The 15,000-nt window shown below is 45.5% G+C and overlaps 1 protein-coding gene across 1 annotated transcript in view; it reads left to right on the top strand.

The window, feature by feature from the left end:
* The window catches only part of Pih1D1 (PIH1 domain containing 1), a 74,027-nt gene that overhangs the window by 948 nt on the left and 58,079 nt on the right, over positions 1–15,000 (top strand). The window contains exon 2 of the mRNA XM_070118241.1: positions 13,181–13,262. Within this exon, the coding sequence (XP_069974342.1) occupies positions 13,181–13,262 (82 nt within the window). The remainder of the gene's footprint in view (positions 1–13,180; positions 13,263–15,000) is intronic.

Raw genomic sequence — 15,000 nt, 5'->3', positions numbered from 1 at the left:
GTTGACTCATGTTGGTCCTGGCTGGAGCACCAACAAGCACAGATTTCTAATAAATATTTACCTTAGAATTTATTCAATTATAGTCTGTTCTTTACAAAATATATATTTTTATTGTATGAAAATGTGACTTGATAGACAGTATAAGGAATTAGTAAATGATAACCTCTTATAAGATTTTTCTTTTAGAACATTTCCTTTGTAACTTTTTGACTCATTGTTGTGGTAGGGGCTTAGGAGACAGAGACTTAGGCCCAATGTAGGGGATCACCCTTACCTAGAACCTCAGCCCTCGCCTCAACTTATTTTGCACGGTCTTTTCTTCTCCCTCATTCCTTTTCCTTCTCTTCTTTATCCCCCTTCTGTTCACGTCCCAGTGTGAGAGCCATGCTGGAAGGATGAAAGGCTGGCTTTGTACTCCATTTGCTCTTCCCTCTTTATCCTTTTCACTACTGTTATAGCATAAAGCACTCAACAACCTTTGACATCTAACATATTTTTCCTAATCATTAACTGAATTTTATCTTTTTTGCCACAATACTTTACCAAAGTGCTGTATGACCTTTGATATCCAGCATATTTACGTGTTTTGACCATTAACCATCATGGAAATCCACAAACATCACTATCTGAACCTAAAAAAATCCTTATTAGAGGGGCTTCACCCCCAAGCCTCACCCTATTGCTATATTTTGAGCTTTGAGGTTACTGTTTTGATTTCAGTATTAAGATTTATGCTGACAATACATCCTGGAGGCTTATCATAAAATAGGAACCAGTTCAAGCTCATACCTGCCAGAATATTCTTGGGGTGAGTTTATTATCCTTAACACCATAGTACCATGAGGTGCATTTTACATTATCATAAATCAAATGCATATTATACAATTTGTAAAAAAAAAAAAAAAAAAAAGATGAATAAAAGAAAGATGATCCCATGGGTACCTGTTGTATAGGAAGGGTGACGGGAATCCTACCTTGGAAGCTGAAGGTTTGCATAGAAAATTAACATAATCTAATTACATCAGAGTTCTTAAAATTTTCTGAATTTTGTCAGAGAAAGTCCTGTTGTCATAAACACAAAATGTAAACATTGGTAGTGGGAAAAGTTTATATCAACACCTATTTCGTTATTTATACTGCATTGACATTTATAAAGTTGCACTGCCTTAACTTAGTTATCGGTAATTATACAATGAACAAATTTTCAAGTTACAACAAAAGGTAGGAAGGCACAAATGGCTTTCTTTTTTTCTTTTTTTCTTTCTTCCTTTTTTCTAATCAGACATGCACTGCATTATATGAGTTGCAATGTCAGTATAGATTTGCTAGAATTGACGTGGATGAAAGATTTAAGGAAGCGAGGAAGAGGGGTAAAGGGGCCAATTCTTTGGGCCAATTTTGGTTACATTTTGGGTATTATATGTATGTTACCATCCCACATCACTTGATATTGAATTTGTAGGGTTCCTTAATGGGAAGCAATTGCAATTTCCTTTTTCAAAATAATGTATATTGCTCCTGGCCCTTTATTTATCTATTTTTTCTTCTTTCATTTTTCTTTTCTTTTCGTTTCTTTTGTTTTCATGAATAAATGTCTGTGAAGGGAAAACATAGTTGTTTTTAAAAAGTTTTGATTATTTATCTTCTTTTTTTCCTACAATAGATGAGTGCATTGATGCCTTGGAATGCCTATGTCCTGTCATTTGTTTCTAGATTAAAGGTTTTAAACTTCTTTCCCCTTTTGTAATATGCATACAGATTTCCAGCAGCATGTATATATACCCTCATATGGATGGCATAGGAATATAGTTTATGTGTAGAAATGGGCTGCTTCTTAATTAAGAAGTGTTTAAAAAACAGTTTTGGTGTGAAATGCAAATTGTTGGCATGTAGAGCTAACAAGCAGATTTAGTTAATCTCAAAAATACAAAAATACGAGTTATTGCTCGGACGTTAAGTAGAGGTCAGCCAAGGGGTGTTGACGGTTGTGTCTCAGCGCGAACTGCCCGTTCCGACGCGTCCTGGAGAGTTCCTCGGTTCCGCTTGGGCAGCGGATCTCGGCCACGTCAGGTCAACAGCGCGTCTTCCGGTGTCGCTTGGGTACGGCTTGGGGGGGGGCGCCCTCAGGCGCGTCCTGGAGGGTCCCTTGGTTCCGCTTGGGTAGCGGATCTCGGCCGCGTCGGGTCAACAGCGCGTCTTCCGGCGTCGCCTGGGTACGGCTTGGGGGGGGGGGGGGCGCCCTGAGGTCACTTAGCGTCTTGCAGCCCATATGTCTCCCGTGATTTCGTGGCTAAAATGTTCTTATTGATTTCCCGAATATTCTTCCGACACTGCTCTTCCACGCTACCACATATGTTGCATGCAGGGGTTTGCTGAAGGCTGCCCCTGTCTTGAAAACATAAATCCTGATTGCGCGGCTACGCAGCTGCAGGTGCTAGATGTCATCCAGGGGTTGGCGCGTCAGGGTTGACGGGCTGGCTTGCCCTCGACTTCTGGCAGGTATCGCTGTGGTGGTATGTTGAGCGAGATCTTGCGCAGCCGGTGCCTGGCTCGTGCATGAAGGAATAGTGGTGCAAGGGGCGGGGTAGGGTGGGAGATGGGAATATAAAGACTTAAAACTAAGCTATAGCTATAGGGAAAGGATAGATGGAAGGGCTAAAATACAAGTAACCCAACAATTGAAGTTTAAATACGGTAACATCATTTGCCTCAACTAGAGTATCCTAGGGGTAGCGTTTGTTGTTGCCATCTAGGGGTACCATTTCTGGAGGGGACGGGGGTGCATACAGTCTATTTCTCCTCTTTGATACGTGGCGGTAAGATATGGCATAACACATTATGAATAATAATCCCATTATTGCCATGCCAGCTCCGACTACGTAAATCGGGTAGTAATAAATTGAATGAAAGGTGAAGGAAGGAATGTTGACCGGATTCTCTTGAATATGAGTGACATGAGAAGTGCTGATATCTGGGATGGTTACATTGAAAACCGGTAAGTCCAATACCATGGGGCTGATGTTGAGACCACGGACGGATATGTCGGTTGCGTATGAATGGGACGCCGGAATGAATAACGACGTTGTCACAATCTCGCAGGAAATAGGGAGAACATAGATTCCGGTAACTACAACGTCTGGAAGAACCTCTTTGCACGTGACTGTTGCGGTAGAGGGTTGGAAGAAGTTGAGGACAGAAATGTCGTCGAAGGGTAGATGAAATGGACGAGATGTTGGTACGATACTATCGAATGAGCATTCGTTAATTATGTTATGATTTGTGATGATAGCATCCGAGCAGTCATCACTGAAAAGTGGTAATGGGCGTGAGTTGCAGACGAACAATCGCGGTAATGCCTGGGTGCAAGCGGTCATGAAGGTAGGTGGCGGTGTGGTGATAGTGTGACCTTGGGATGATTTGAGAATGAGTGAGTGTTGTAGTTGGAGGGTGAAAAAGGTGTTGTTAGTTTTGTGAGGGAATGGATGAATGTAATAAGCGGTGAAGGAAGTACGAGGGGCCATAGGAATGAAAACCGACAGACCTGATATTGTGAGGAAGGATTTAAGGGTAGAATAGAAGGGAACGCGATCTGTGAGGGTGAATAGGGGATGAAGCTTATGGGAGGCAGCTTGTTTAAGGATGAGGTCGATATCCTGAGGAGATATGAGGCTTTCGGAAACGGTACCCTTTGAAGCTGCGATGAGATCGGAAACGAAGGAGTTGATATACTGGGTAATAGTATTTACTGTTATTTGGTAAGAAAGAACGTTGAACGTCAGTTCCGTGAAGTGACTAGCGTTGTTGATCTTTTTCTGAAGGACGTTGAAGGTGTGGGATATGTTCTTATAGGCGTGTTGTAGCTGTTGAATGTTGTCAGCGATGGCGTTAATGTTATGGATAGAAGTATCAAAACGTTGACTTATTGTAGATAATGTTGACTGATATTCGGAAAATTTAGAAGTAAGGGTGTCATCGTCTACGACACCGAAGAGCGAGTGCGCAACTTTCCCTACAATGTTAATCAGTCCGCGACGCGATCGACGTTTGTGTACGACAAACTGTTACAAGTTAAACATTGTTGAATTTATAGCTTTGTCCAGAAGGAAGAACTTCTCGTGAGATAGATTGTCTTCAGCTATTTCGTTGCGGAGCCTGGTTATCTCGTTTAAGTGGTGAATGGCTTTTTTAGAAATATCAGAGAGGGGGCGAAGGGAGACCCTAACTTCGATATTACTCGCTATTGGGAATACTGTGCCTAGATTTTCGATTAATGCACCGGGCACGGCGCGTAACCTTTCGGGTAGGCCTGGCTCGGCGAGCAAGGGTGAAGCCATGCCAGGAGCAACAGAACGAGCATCTGAAATGAGAGACACAGCGTTAGCCTGTTAGTTTATAACGGGTGTTGGGTGTGTAATGACGTAATTTGTGTTAGTTGCGTGGGAAACTAAATTAGTCTGAGGTGTGTGCTGGTGAGTAGTGATCGCTAGCTAGCTTCAGTCTATCAAAATGGTACCAAGCAACGGTGTTTGTTGATAAACATTTACAGTTTGCTTTATTGTTCTTTACTTCGAGTACTCTATACGGACCGTCAAAGCGAGGGGCGAGTTAGGACGCATGGAGTCACTGGTGTGTACTTTTCTGAAAACTAAGGCGCCGACACCTATGGACTTGGCGCGCGCAATCTAATGTTGATATGACAGTATCTGATCCCTAGATTTTGTGAGAAACTCTTTAGCTTTCTGGAACGCGATCTTATTTCTGTTTAAAAGATATTCTGCATAACTGTCCGAGTATTCAGGCTTGCGTCTAGTCTGGAAAAGGTCATACGGCAGTCTCTTGTCTGAGCCATACAAGAGGAAGTGTGGAGTATCTCCAAGGGATGAATGGAAAGTGCTGTTAATGGCGGATTGGATGGTGAGGAGGAGGTCGTCCCAGTTGTCAGATGTGGTGTCGACCAGTGATCTCATAAACGTTAGAATAGAGCCATTAAGGCGCTCGGTAATTCCATTGCTCTGTGGTCTATAAGGTAAGATGTTCACGCGGGTGACGTTCATTATCTTACATAGGTTGTCCATGACCTCATTCTGAAATTCTGTCCCGTTGTCACAGGAGAAGTACATAGGTGTGGTGTACCGTTGGATGAAGTCATGGAAGGACTTTGCAACGACTTTCGCGGATTTATTTGGGACAGGGACTAGCTCGCAATATCTGGTAAAGTTATCCACGAATACGAGAATGTGTTTATTCCCACCACGCGTGGTTACAAAACCTGATAAAGTGTCGCAGGAGACCTCAAAGGGAAAATCCGTGACGTCATAGCGCAAGGCAGGGGCGGGCTGGTTGGTGGAGCCTTTGAAATAAGGACAGACTTTGCAAGACTTAACGTGCTTCTTTACCTTTGTGATGAGTAATGGGAAGAAAAATCTCTGTCTGGCCATCTGAATGGCTTTATACACTCCGCAATGTGCTGCTTCCCGCGACTCGTGTACAAGTTGAAGGACTCTTGGTTCGAGTGCTTCCGGAATTACTACGACGTCTTTCACGAGGCCCCGACGTCCTTTAATTTTCTTGGGGGTGGCTCTTCTGAAGAGCAGGCCGCTGTCGGCTAAATAGAATTGTCGGAGTGGCAGGCGTCTGACAGGAACCAAGGGTTCGCCTCTCTCTAGTTTGCCTATTATGTCCATGTAAACGGGGTCCTCGCGTTGCGCACGGCGAATTTCTTCCTCGGAGGGAGGGTCCACAGGTTGGTTAGCTGCGTTAGCTAACACCGGCGCAGTGGTTCGGGCTTCATGACGTTTAGCAAAGCTAGGAGGGAAGGGGGTGGACTTACAGGCCTGTAATTCCGCGGGGGTTGGCAAGGGTGCGCGGGAGAGAGCATCCGCGACGACATTTTGCCGGCCAGGTAAATAGACGATCGTTACGTCGTATTCGGCTAAGACTTCTATGGCACGTGCCCGTCTTCCATGGGGATCTCTGCCGTGAAGGGCGGTCGTGAGAGCGGAGTGGTCGGTGTGTACTTCTATCTTATAACCGAGTATCAACTCCCGGAAGGAGTGCATAGGTGATAGCTAAGAGTTCACGGTCCGTAGTATGATACGACCGCTCTGCGGGTTTGAGGGTCCTGCTTGCAAAGGCAATGGGGCGCAGCTTGCCATTTACCTTTTAGTGAAGTGTTGCGCCTAATCCTACGCTAGACGCGTCAGTCGTGAGCAGAAAGGGCAACTCAAAATCAGGGAAGGCCAGAACGGGTGCGTTGGCTAGCAGTGCCTTCAGGTGCAGGAAGGAATCCTCTGTCTCTTTGGCCCACTCAAAGGGTATGTCTTTCTTAAGCAGCGTCGTGAGGGGTTGCGCAATAGATCCGTAATCTTTGATAAATGGTCTATAAAAACCGGAAAGACCAAGGAAGGACTTCAGGTCTTTTTGGTTTTGTGGTCTGGGGAAGTCAATCACGGCTTGTACTTTGTTCTGATTGGGTGCAATGCCATTGGACGTTAGGGTATGACCTAAGAAATCGAGCTTTGACCGAAAGAATTGACACTCTCCGGGGTTGATGGTTAGCCCTGCGCTTGCTAGACGTTCGAATACCTGACACAACTTTTTCTCATGTTCAGAGACTGATGGGGGACATATTAAAATGTCATCCAGGTAAACCATAACCTGATCGTTAATCATACCACTGAGCACGATAGACATCAATCTACTGAAGGTGAGAGGAGAATTACGTAAGCCAAATGGTGTTCTCAGGAATTCGAAGTGTCACATGTGAGTAGAAAATGCGGTGTGGTTGACTTTTTTTTAGCTACTGGCACTTGCAAGAAACCCTTAGCCAGGTCAAGAGTGGAGAAAACTAGATTTCCGGAGGCAATATCTTGCAACAACAGACGGAGATTCGGAATAGGGAACGGTTCTGGAATAGTTACTGCATTAAGCTTATGGTAATCTACGACAGGTCTAAATGATCCGTCTTTTGGGGGGACGAGAATCATGGGACTGGCCCAGGGCGAATTACTTCTCTTGATTAAGTTCATGTCCAGCATTCCTTGCACTTCATTTTCGAGAGCCTTGCGCTTTGAATGCGGGATTTTATATGATGGAATGTAAACTGGTTTCGCATCAGGCTCGAGGGAAATGGAGTGTTGAATCAGATCAATACTTCCTATGAGACGGTCTTTTGACGGCAGTACGGTCGGGGAATCGTGAAAAATCTTTTCCAGGATATTATGGCCGTCCTAAAAGGCTAATTTCTGTGACAGAATATCTTGAAGAACTTCATTGTTAACCTGGGGAGGGTTATGTGATGCTGCGCAGACGGGGGAGGGAGTAGGCAAGTCGAATTCGCGGATTGGGAGATCGGTGAATTCGAAGTTAAGTACAGGTACGCCTCCTCTAATCTCGAGGGGGACTGGGGTCAAATTTATGAGGTGTACCTGGCATTTACTATTTTATAAAGTGAAGGCAAAGCTGCGCAGCCTTTTTCTCGTACATGGTCTGTTAAAACCAGTGCCGTGCCATCTGCCGTCGATGCGGACACGTTACATAAGAGGTCACTGAAAGGGGGGATCGTCGTCGTTGCGGTCAAGGTAAGTTGGGGCAAAACATCGTTACGAGTCCATGAATGAGCGCGGGGGTCGTCAAGGTCGTCATTGCGCACGGGTGACGGGGATCTCGCAAAGGTAACGTTGCGGTCGGCTCTTCTGTCTTGATTGGAGCGATCCGCAGCTTTACGCGAAAATGAAACCGTGTCGTTGGCATTCCCCAGGGTGGGAGAGGGGTGGGGGTAGAAAGGGAGGGGCCGCGGGCGGCTGGAGAAGGGTGATGGGGGGGAGGGTGGGGGAGGTCTGGGGTGAGTCGCTGTCGTGTGTGCAGGCAGTCCGTTTTCTTTGCGTTGTTCATATATCAACATCGACGGGTGAAAAGGATCGGGGTGTGTCCACAAACATGAGGGCTCTCTCAGGGGGTACGTAACACCATTGAAGATGATGGAATTACTTTGTGGATGCAGGGAAAAGCCGCTTCTGAACAAGAAATCATGACCCAGTAGTAGATTACCTGGGGTGAAATTTTTGTCTACAACAACAAATGCATGGGGAAAGGTAATACCTCCGATTACGATGGTTAAAACCTTCCTTCCCAGAGAGCTCGTCGTGTTACCCGTAATACCGCAGATGGTCGTATGAGAGGGCTGCAATTCCAACGAAAAGCCAAACTCCTTTAAGGTATCAATGGATACTACACTACATGAACCGTTATCCAAGAAAAAGTATGCACGACGATTATTCAATGTAGAGTGGAGGAGAGGAGGCTGGCTTTCGTCGTTGGGAATGCATGATGTTGATATATGGCGTATGGGATCTATTACGTCTGATGCCAACTGAGGGAATCGTGGAAGTCGTTCTGTAATTCGATTATGTCTGTCCCTTCGACTCCAAAAAAAGATCGCTGCTTATGTCTGCGTTGTTTTAGCAGGTCGCGAGTTATTTTAACCTGTTCTGGAAAGGATTTGCAGTTCGCCCAGTTATGTCTTGCTACTGTATGGTGATACGGGCACGATGAGGGGAACGTACAGTCCGCGGCGATATGGCCGTACCTTGTACAATTAAAACATTGCTCTGGACTTGGTAACCATCTCGTTATTGCGGGCTTGCTGCTGGATGGGCGAGGTGCCGTGTATTGTCTGTGTAAAGTATGCTGTCGGTTGGGGATGGGTCTTTGTGTATTATAGTGTGTTGTGGCGTGCTGATTGTTGTGTCGTTGAACTGGTCCGGGTGTTGTGTTGTGTATTGGGGGTTGCGGGTTCAGGCCTGTTTGTTGAGTTGGTCGGGTGTCTTATTGTATGTCGTATTTTTGTGTGCGTTCGTTCTGTGTCACAACGCCTGCATGTACGGCTGCCGTAGGTGACTTTTCTTTAACCGATTTCGCGAATTCGCCGGGAAGAGCATAAATGGAGACTGATCCACAGGACCTCCAGACCTTTTCCCTAACCGCCAATGGCAGGGACGAGGCCAGGATTCCTTTGGTGAAGTAAGTCATCCACGGACCATAGTTTTCCACCTCAAATTCTTTTCTAATAGGACAGGGCTCGTTCGACGGTATGGACTGCACCCATTTCCAAATCGCAATTTGGAGCTTATTACAGTAAGCCCGCACATCCTGTTCGGACAACGAAGCTGGCTTCATTGCAATAAGGGCTGCGAATTGCAAATGATGACCTGCGTCGACTGGCCGGAAGGATGCTTGGAAGACCGACTTAAATCTTTCCCAATTGCATAAGGCCAAGGGAGCAGTCTTGAACGTGTCCAGGGCGTTGTGTACATCAGGGATGGTAAGGTCTAGTCTACACTCAGCACTTATAACGCAATGTTCATTAAATTTCGGGTCGGTGTCGGGAACTCCACTTTGTCTAACCGATATTTCAACATCCCTTAAGAAATTTTCAACGGGCATAGAGGTTCCATCGAATTTCGTCAACACATTGAAGGTTTGGTGAGGGTGGTATTGCGCCATGGTAGTGTTTGCGTGGGAGGATGGGTGGGGGTTGGAGGATGGAGGGAGAATGGAGGATGGAGAAGGGTTGGCCAAGGGGGAGGTCAGATCAGAGGAGTCAGAAATTGGGTTAACAGGGGGAGAGTTAGCAGTAGAGGGGTTTTGTACAGGTAGAGAAGTATGATGAGAGGTGGATGGGGTGGGTGATTGCACTCTGTCGTCGTTCGTTTCGTTATGTCCCATTAACACTGCGAGTGGGTCCAGCACTTTATCTTTAAAGGATTTTCCGGTTCTCGTTGTAGAACTCATGTAAGGTGATTCGTACTAACTATTCACGTCACTTTGCTGTGCAAGGGGTGCGTAACCCGAGAAAAAACACATTATCAATCGCTACGGAATTAGCAAATGTAAAGTATACCGACTTTAACAACAGTGATAAGTTACACTGTATCGGGCCTTAGGGTGGGTGGGGAAAAGAGAGGGGACTGAGTAAGCACCACTAATTCAGACACGCACGTACCTTGGCTTCGGCTGGAGGAGTTGTTTGTTGTCTCGGCGTGGGGGTCACGAGGACTCGGACGCCGCAGAGCGTGGGGTCTTGGTAGCGCGGCGGGGTTAGCGTAGGGTTCTTTTCTTGGTCTATCTTGCTTTCCGGAAGCTGGGGTCTCTCTTGTTGCGAAAGAGTTTTTCGCTGCCGCCACTTGTGAGGGATTTACAAAGTGGGTGTAGACAAAGGCCGTGGTGCTTCTTATGTCTTTATTCTTCAAGCGGTAAGAAGGGTCACGAGAAAAGGGCACGGATTGCTCTGTCTCTCTCTCTCTCTCTCTCTCTCTCTCTCTCTCTCTCTGTCTCTCGCTCTCTTTCTCTCTCTCTTTCTCTTTCGCTCTCTTTCTCTGTGTCTCTCGCTCTCTTTCTCTCTTTCTCTTTCGCTCTCTTTCTCTCTCTCTCCCCCTCCTTCCCTCTCTCCCTCTCACCCTCACCCTCTCACCCTCTCTCCCTCTCCCTCTCTCCCTCTCCCTCTCCCTCTCCGTCTCCCTCTCCCTCTCCGTCTCCCTCTCTCTCTCCCTCTCCCTCTCCCTCTCCCTCCCTCTCTCTCTCTCCATCTCTCTCTTTCCATCTCTCTCTCTCTCTCTCTCTCTCTCTCTCTCTCTCTCTCTCACTCTCTCTCCCTCTCCCTCTATAAGAGTTACTAATAGCTCTTGTTATAGTGTACAGGGATACACGGTGTGGCTGTTCTCTTTATTGCAAAGAGTTACAACACATACACAAGAATAACGATACACGAAGAACGGCGCTGGGTGGATCCCCCGGCTAGAGAGCCGGGAAGGGCAACTCAGGTCAGAAGTGGTCTCAGAGAAGTTCGCTTAAAATGTGAGACTGGTCAAGATTGGCCTCCCTTTTATCCGGCCAGAGGGGGCGCTAGGGGCGCAAACAGGCGTGGGTGAAGCGAGGGGCAGTGAGCATGGGGCACGCACATGGCGCCCCCTGCCAGACCACGTGGTCTAGATGTGGACACACGTGGGAAGTAGGTATTGCATGTATTGCACCCTTTATACCACTCGGCCACCACCTGAGCCTCGTCCTCGTGGCGTCATCTGAATCAGTTCAAGGGTGACCTATCATCGTACCCCATCTGCTGGTCGTCACGTCGCGTTCCTGTTCTCGGTTGTCCTCGTGCATCTCCTCGTTGTCTCTCTCTCCCTCTCTCTCTCTCTCTCTCTCTCTCTCTCTCTCCCTCCCTCCCTCCCTCCCTCCCTCCCTCCCTCCCTCCCTCCCTCCCTCCCTCCCTCCCTCCCTCTCTCTCTGTCTCTCTCTCGTAGCCTCTCTCTCTCTCTCTCTCTCTCTCTATCGTTCTCTCTCTCCCTCTCTCTTTCTCTCTCTCTTTTTCTTTTTCTCTTTGTTTCTCTCTCTCTCCCTCCCCCCCTCCCTCCCCCCCTCCCTCCCTCCCTCCCTCCTCCCTCCCTCCCTCCCTCCCTCCCTCCCTCCCTCCCTCCCTCCTTCTCTCTCTCTCTCTCTCTCTCTCTCTCTCTCTCTCTCTCTCTCTCTCTCTCTCTCTCTCTCTCTCTCCCTCCCTCCCTCCCTCCCTCCCTCCCTCCCTCCCTCCCTCCCTCCTCTCTCTCTCTCTCTCTCTCTCTCTCTCCTACTTCCATTTTCTTTCACTTACTGTCTCCTTCCTTTCTTCCCTTCTTCCATCTTATCCTCTTTCTTTCATTCCCATTTGCCCTCCATTCGTCTCTCCCTTCCTGCCGTTCTTGTTTCCTTTCTCCCTTCGTCCTCCATTCCTCCTATCCCTTTCTCCCTCTCTTCTTTCCCCCTCCCCCTCCCCCCTCATTTTCTCTCTCCTTCTTCGTGTCCCTCCTCTTTCACTCTCCTTTATAAATGTTATCTAATGACTTAGATAGGATATCACCAAGAATTTCTTCATATCATTGATCATGTCCTAAATCTCTTTTTTCTTGTAATGATAATGGAGATCGTGTGAACAATGCTGCCTTTTTTCTCACTTTTTTCCTTTCGCAGATTAGTATTGGGAGTCAATTAAAGGGATATGCAACGATGGAGAAGTAGAATGCGAAAGAAATAGAAAGACGAAGAAGGAGAAATAAAAATGTGGTGGAAAGTTAGCTGCAGAATGTAAACAAAGAGCTAGAGCGGAAGATAGGATTGTCAGACGGTCATGTTGGGGTGTTTATGTACATATATATATGTATATACATAATATATATATATATATATATATATATATATATATATATATATATATACATACATATATTTATTTATTTATTTATCGTTTTGGTGCTTTTTTAATGTGTATGTTTTGTGGCAATGGGGATACTTGTGTGTATTTAAGGAATAATTTGTTGCTAGTGAGAGAGAGAGAGGGTGGGTGAGAGCCAGACTGTAGAATATTTGCGTGGGGAATATTACCTTTTTTCATGCATGGAAAACATCATTTTGTCTGCATTTGCGCGGACGGATCTGCGGACGCATGATGAAAGAAGTGCTCGGAAAGGTCATAAGAATTTTATGCGCGGAAAGTTACCAGAGAACTACATTTGCGCGAACCAAATAATTTTTGCGCGAGGAACGCGTTCCCCGCGCAGACCAAACTCTACAGTCGGGGGTGAGAAAGGGTGGGTGAGAGAGAGGGGGGGGGGTAAGAGAGAGAGGGAGGGTGAGAGAGAGAGGGAGGGTGAGAGAGAGAGGGAGGGGTAAGGGAGAGAGGGAAGTGTAAGAGAGATAGAGGGAGGGGTGGGGTGAGAGAGAGGGAGGGGTGAGAGAGAGGGAGGGGTGAGAGAGAGAGGGAGGGTGAGAGAGAGAGAGGGAGGGTGAGAGTGAGAGAGAGATTGAGAGGAGGGTGGGAGAAAGATATAAAAAGAGGGAAAGGGGGGGGGGAGCCATATCAAACGCAATGGAAAGAAAACATAATAATTAACGAAGGCATAAGAAAGGGAAAAATCATTGGAATTATAATAATTGAAGTTTTGAGCAAAACTTATTCTTTGTTCAGTCTCAAAATGATATTTTTTATAGTCCGCTTCCTTAAACCATAGAGCATCTTCAAGACATTTTTCGTTTTTTTTTTTTTTTTTTTTTTTTCATCTTTCTCTTTTTCCGTTTATTTTCATTTGTACTCATAGAACTGGTGTAATTTTTCGCTTTTGTTTTTCCATATCCTTCTTCTTTGCTTCAGGGAGATGTACCTAAAGAACTGGATTCGCTCTTCCCTGCTTCCTCCGCATCCCAGAGGACAGAGACGATCAAGCCAAAGCCAGGTGAGTTCACAAAGGAAGAAAAGTACGAACCAAAAGGCCAAGGGAAACTAGTCGAAGCCAGGTAAGTGCACAAGAGACGGGAAGTAAACAGCCAAGCTAAGGAAAAACTAAAGCCAAAGCCAGGTGAGTGCACAAGGGAAGGGAAGTATCAACCAAAAGGCCAAGGGAAGCTAAAGCCAAAGCCAGGTAAGTGCACAAGGGAAGGGAAGTATCAACCAAAAGGCCAAGGGAAGCTAAAGCCAAAGCCAGGTAGTGCACAAGGGAAGGGAAGTAAACAGCCAAGCCAAGGGAGAAAAACTAAAGCCAAAGCCAGGTGAGTGCACAAGGGAAGGGAAGTATCAACCAAAAGACGACGGGAAGCTAAAGCCAAAGCCAGGTAAGTGCACAAGTACAACTAGCATATGAAGGGAAATCAAAAGCTCCGACGTTTCGAACCGCTGGGATTCAAATAAACGAGTTTCAGAGCGGGAACTCAAGACTGACAGTGCGACACGTCTGGCATATAGAAGTGGGCTTTTGACGTCTTTGTCTGAAAAATGTATCAAGAACCGTGTAATTAAGGTACTATTACTGCTACTACTACAACTCTTCCTCTTAGTACTCCTACTACTCTTACTTTTCTTACTACTACTCTTATTGCTCTTACTACTTTGACTACTACTACTACTAACGTTATAAATGGGGGAAGAAGGAAAAGAAACTTCGGCGAGATCCCCCCCCCCCCCCACGTGATCGGGGTAGGTAATAAATTTATGAAATTTTACAAAACACGATAGAGGCTTAGGAATATTATATTAGATGTTATTTTTTGGAATTTGTCTAAACAAATAATGGAATCCAGTATTTCCTATAACGGAATATAGACCTACATTCGATGAAAGATTTCAGAATCGGGATTGGGAGACAAAATTCGATGTGTCCCACGATTCCCCGAAGAGTAGTAAGAGCGCTGCCTCACCAAAGCTTTTCAGATTTCGCATAAGAAAGAAGTTTTCTAGATTTGCTTTAAAAAAAACTTTTCCCAGATTTGACAGAAGAAAAAAAAAAGTTTTCCAGGTTTGACAAAAGGAAAGATATATATTTTCCACGTTTGCCACAAGAAAAATACGTTATGGCGTATTACCCATGTGCAGCAACGGTCAGAACTTGTAAAACCCATTTCGAATTCCGTTTCGAACATCCGCTTATTACCACACTTTTTATTAGGGGGAAGACAGATTCGAAGCTTCAGTTCATGACTTGACCGTCCGTCCGTCACTGTACATAACCCGACTATGAATCTGCCCAACAACTAGCTTACTGGAATACTGGAACAGAAAGCTTTTTCTTTAATATATATATATATGTATATATATATATATATATATATATATATATATATATATATATATATATATATATATATAGAGAGAGAGAGAGAGAGAGAGAGAGAGAGAGAGAGATCAAATTCTGTGTGTATGGGCACGATAATTGGTGGTAGAATTGGCTGCGAGGGGGGGGGGGGGGGGCAGCTAAAACCTTGCATGGGCTGTGCCAGGAACCGGAATTATCAACATGGCCGTTGTTATTGATGAAGGTGATGATGGTGATTAAAATCTTGATGATAGTAGTATTAATGGTCGTAATATTGATAGTAGTGATCATGACAATGATAATTATGAATGATATTGTGTTATTCTTAGTATTGTTATTGTTATTAGTTATTCTTATTTTCGTTGTTCTGTATTATTATAAATAT

The sequence above is a fragment of the Penaeus vannamei genome, chromosome 41 (assembly GCF_042767895.1).
Source record: "Penaeus vannamei isolate JL-2024 chromosome 41, ASM4276789v1, whole genome shotgun sequence".
Taxonomy (NCBI): Eukaryota; Metazoa; Arthropoda; class Malacostraca; order Decapoda; family Penaeidae; genus Penaeus; species Penaeus vannamei.
Note: the sequence above shows the minus strand (reverse complement) of the source record. Positions and strands in the feature narration are given on the sequence as shown.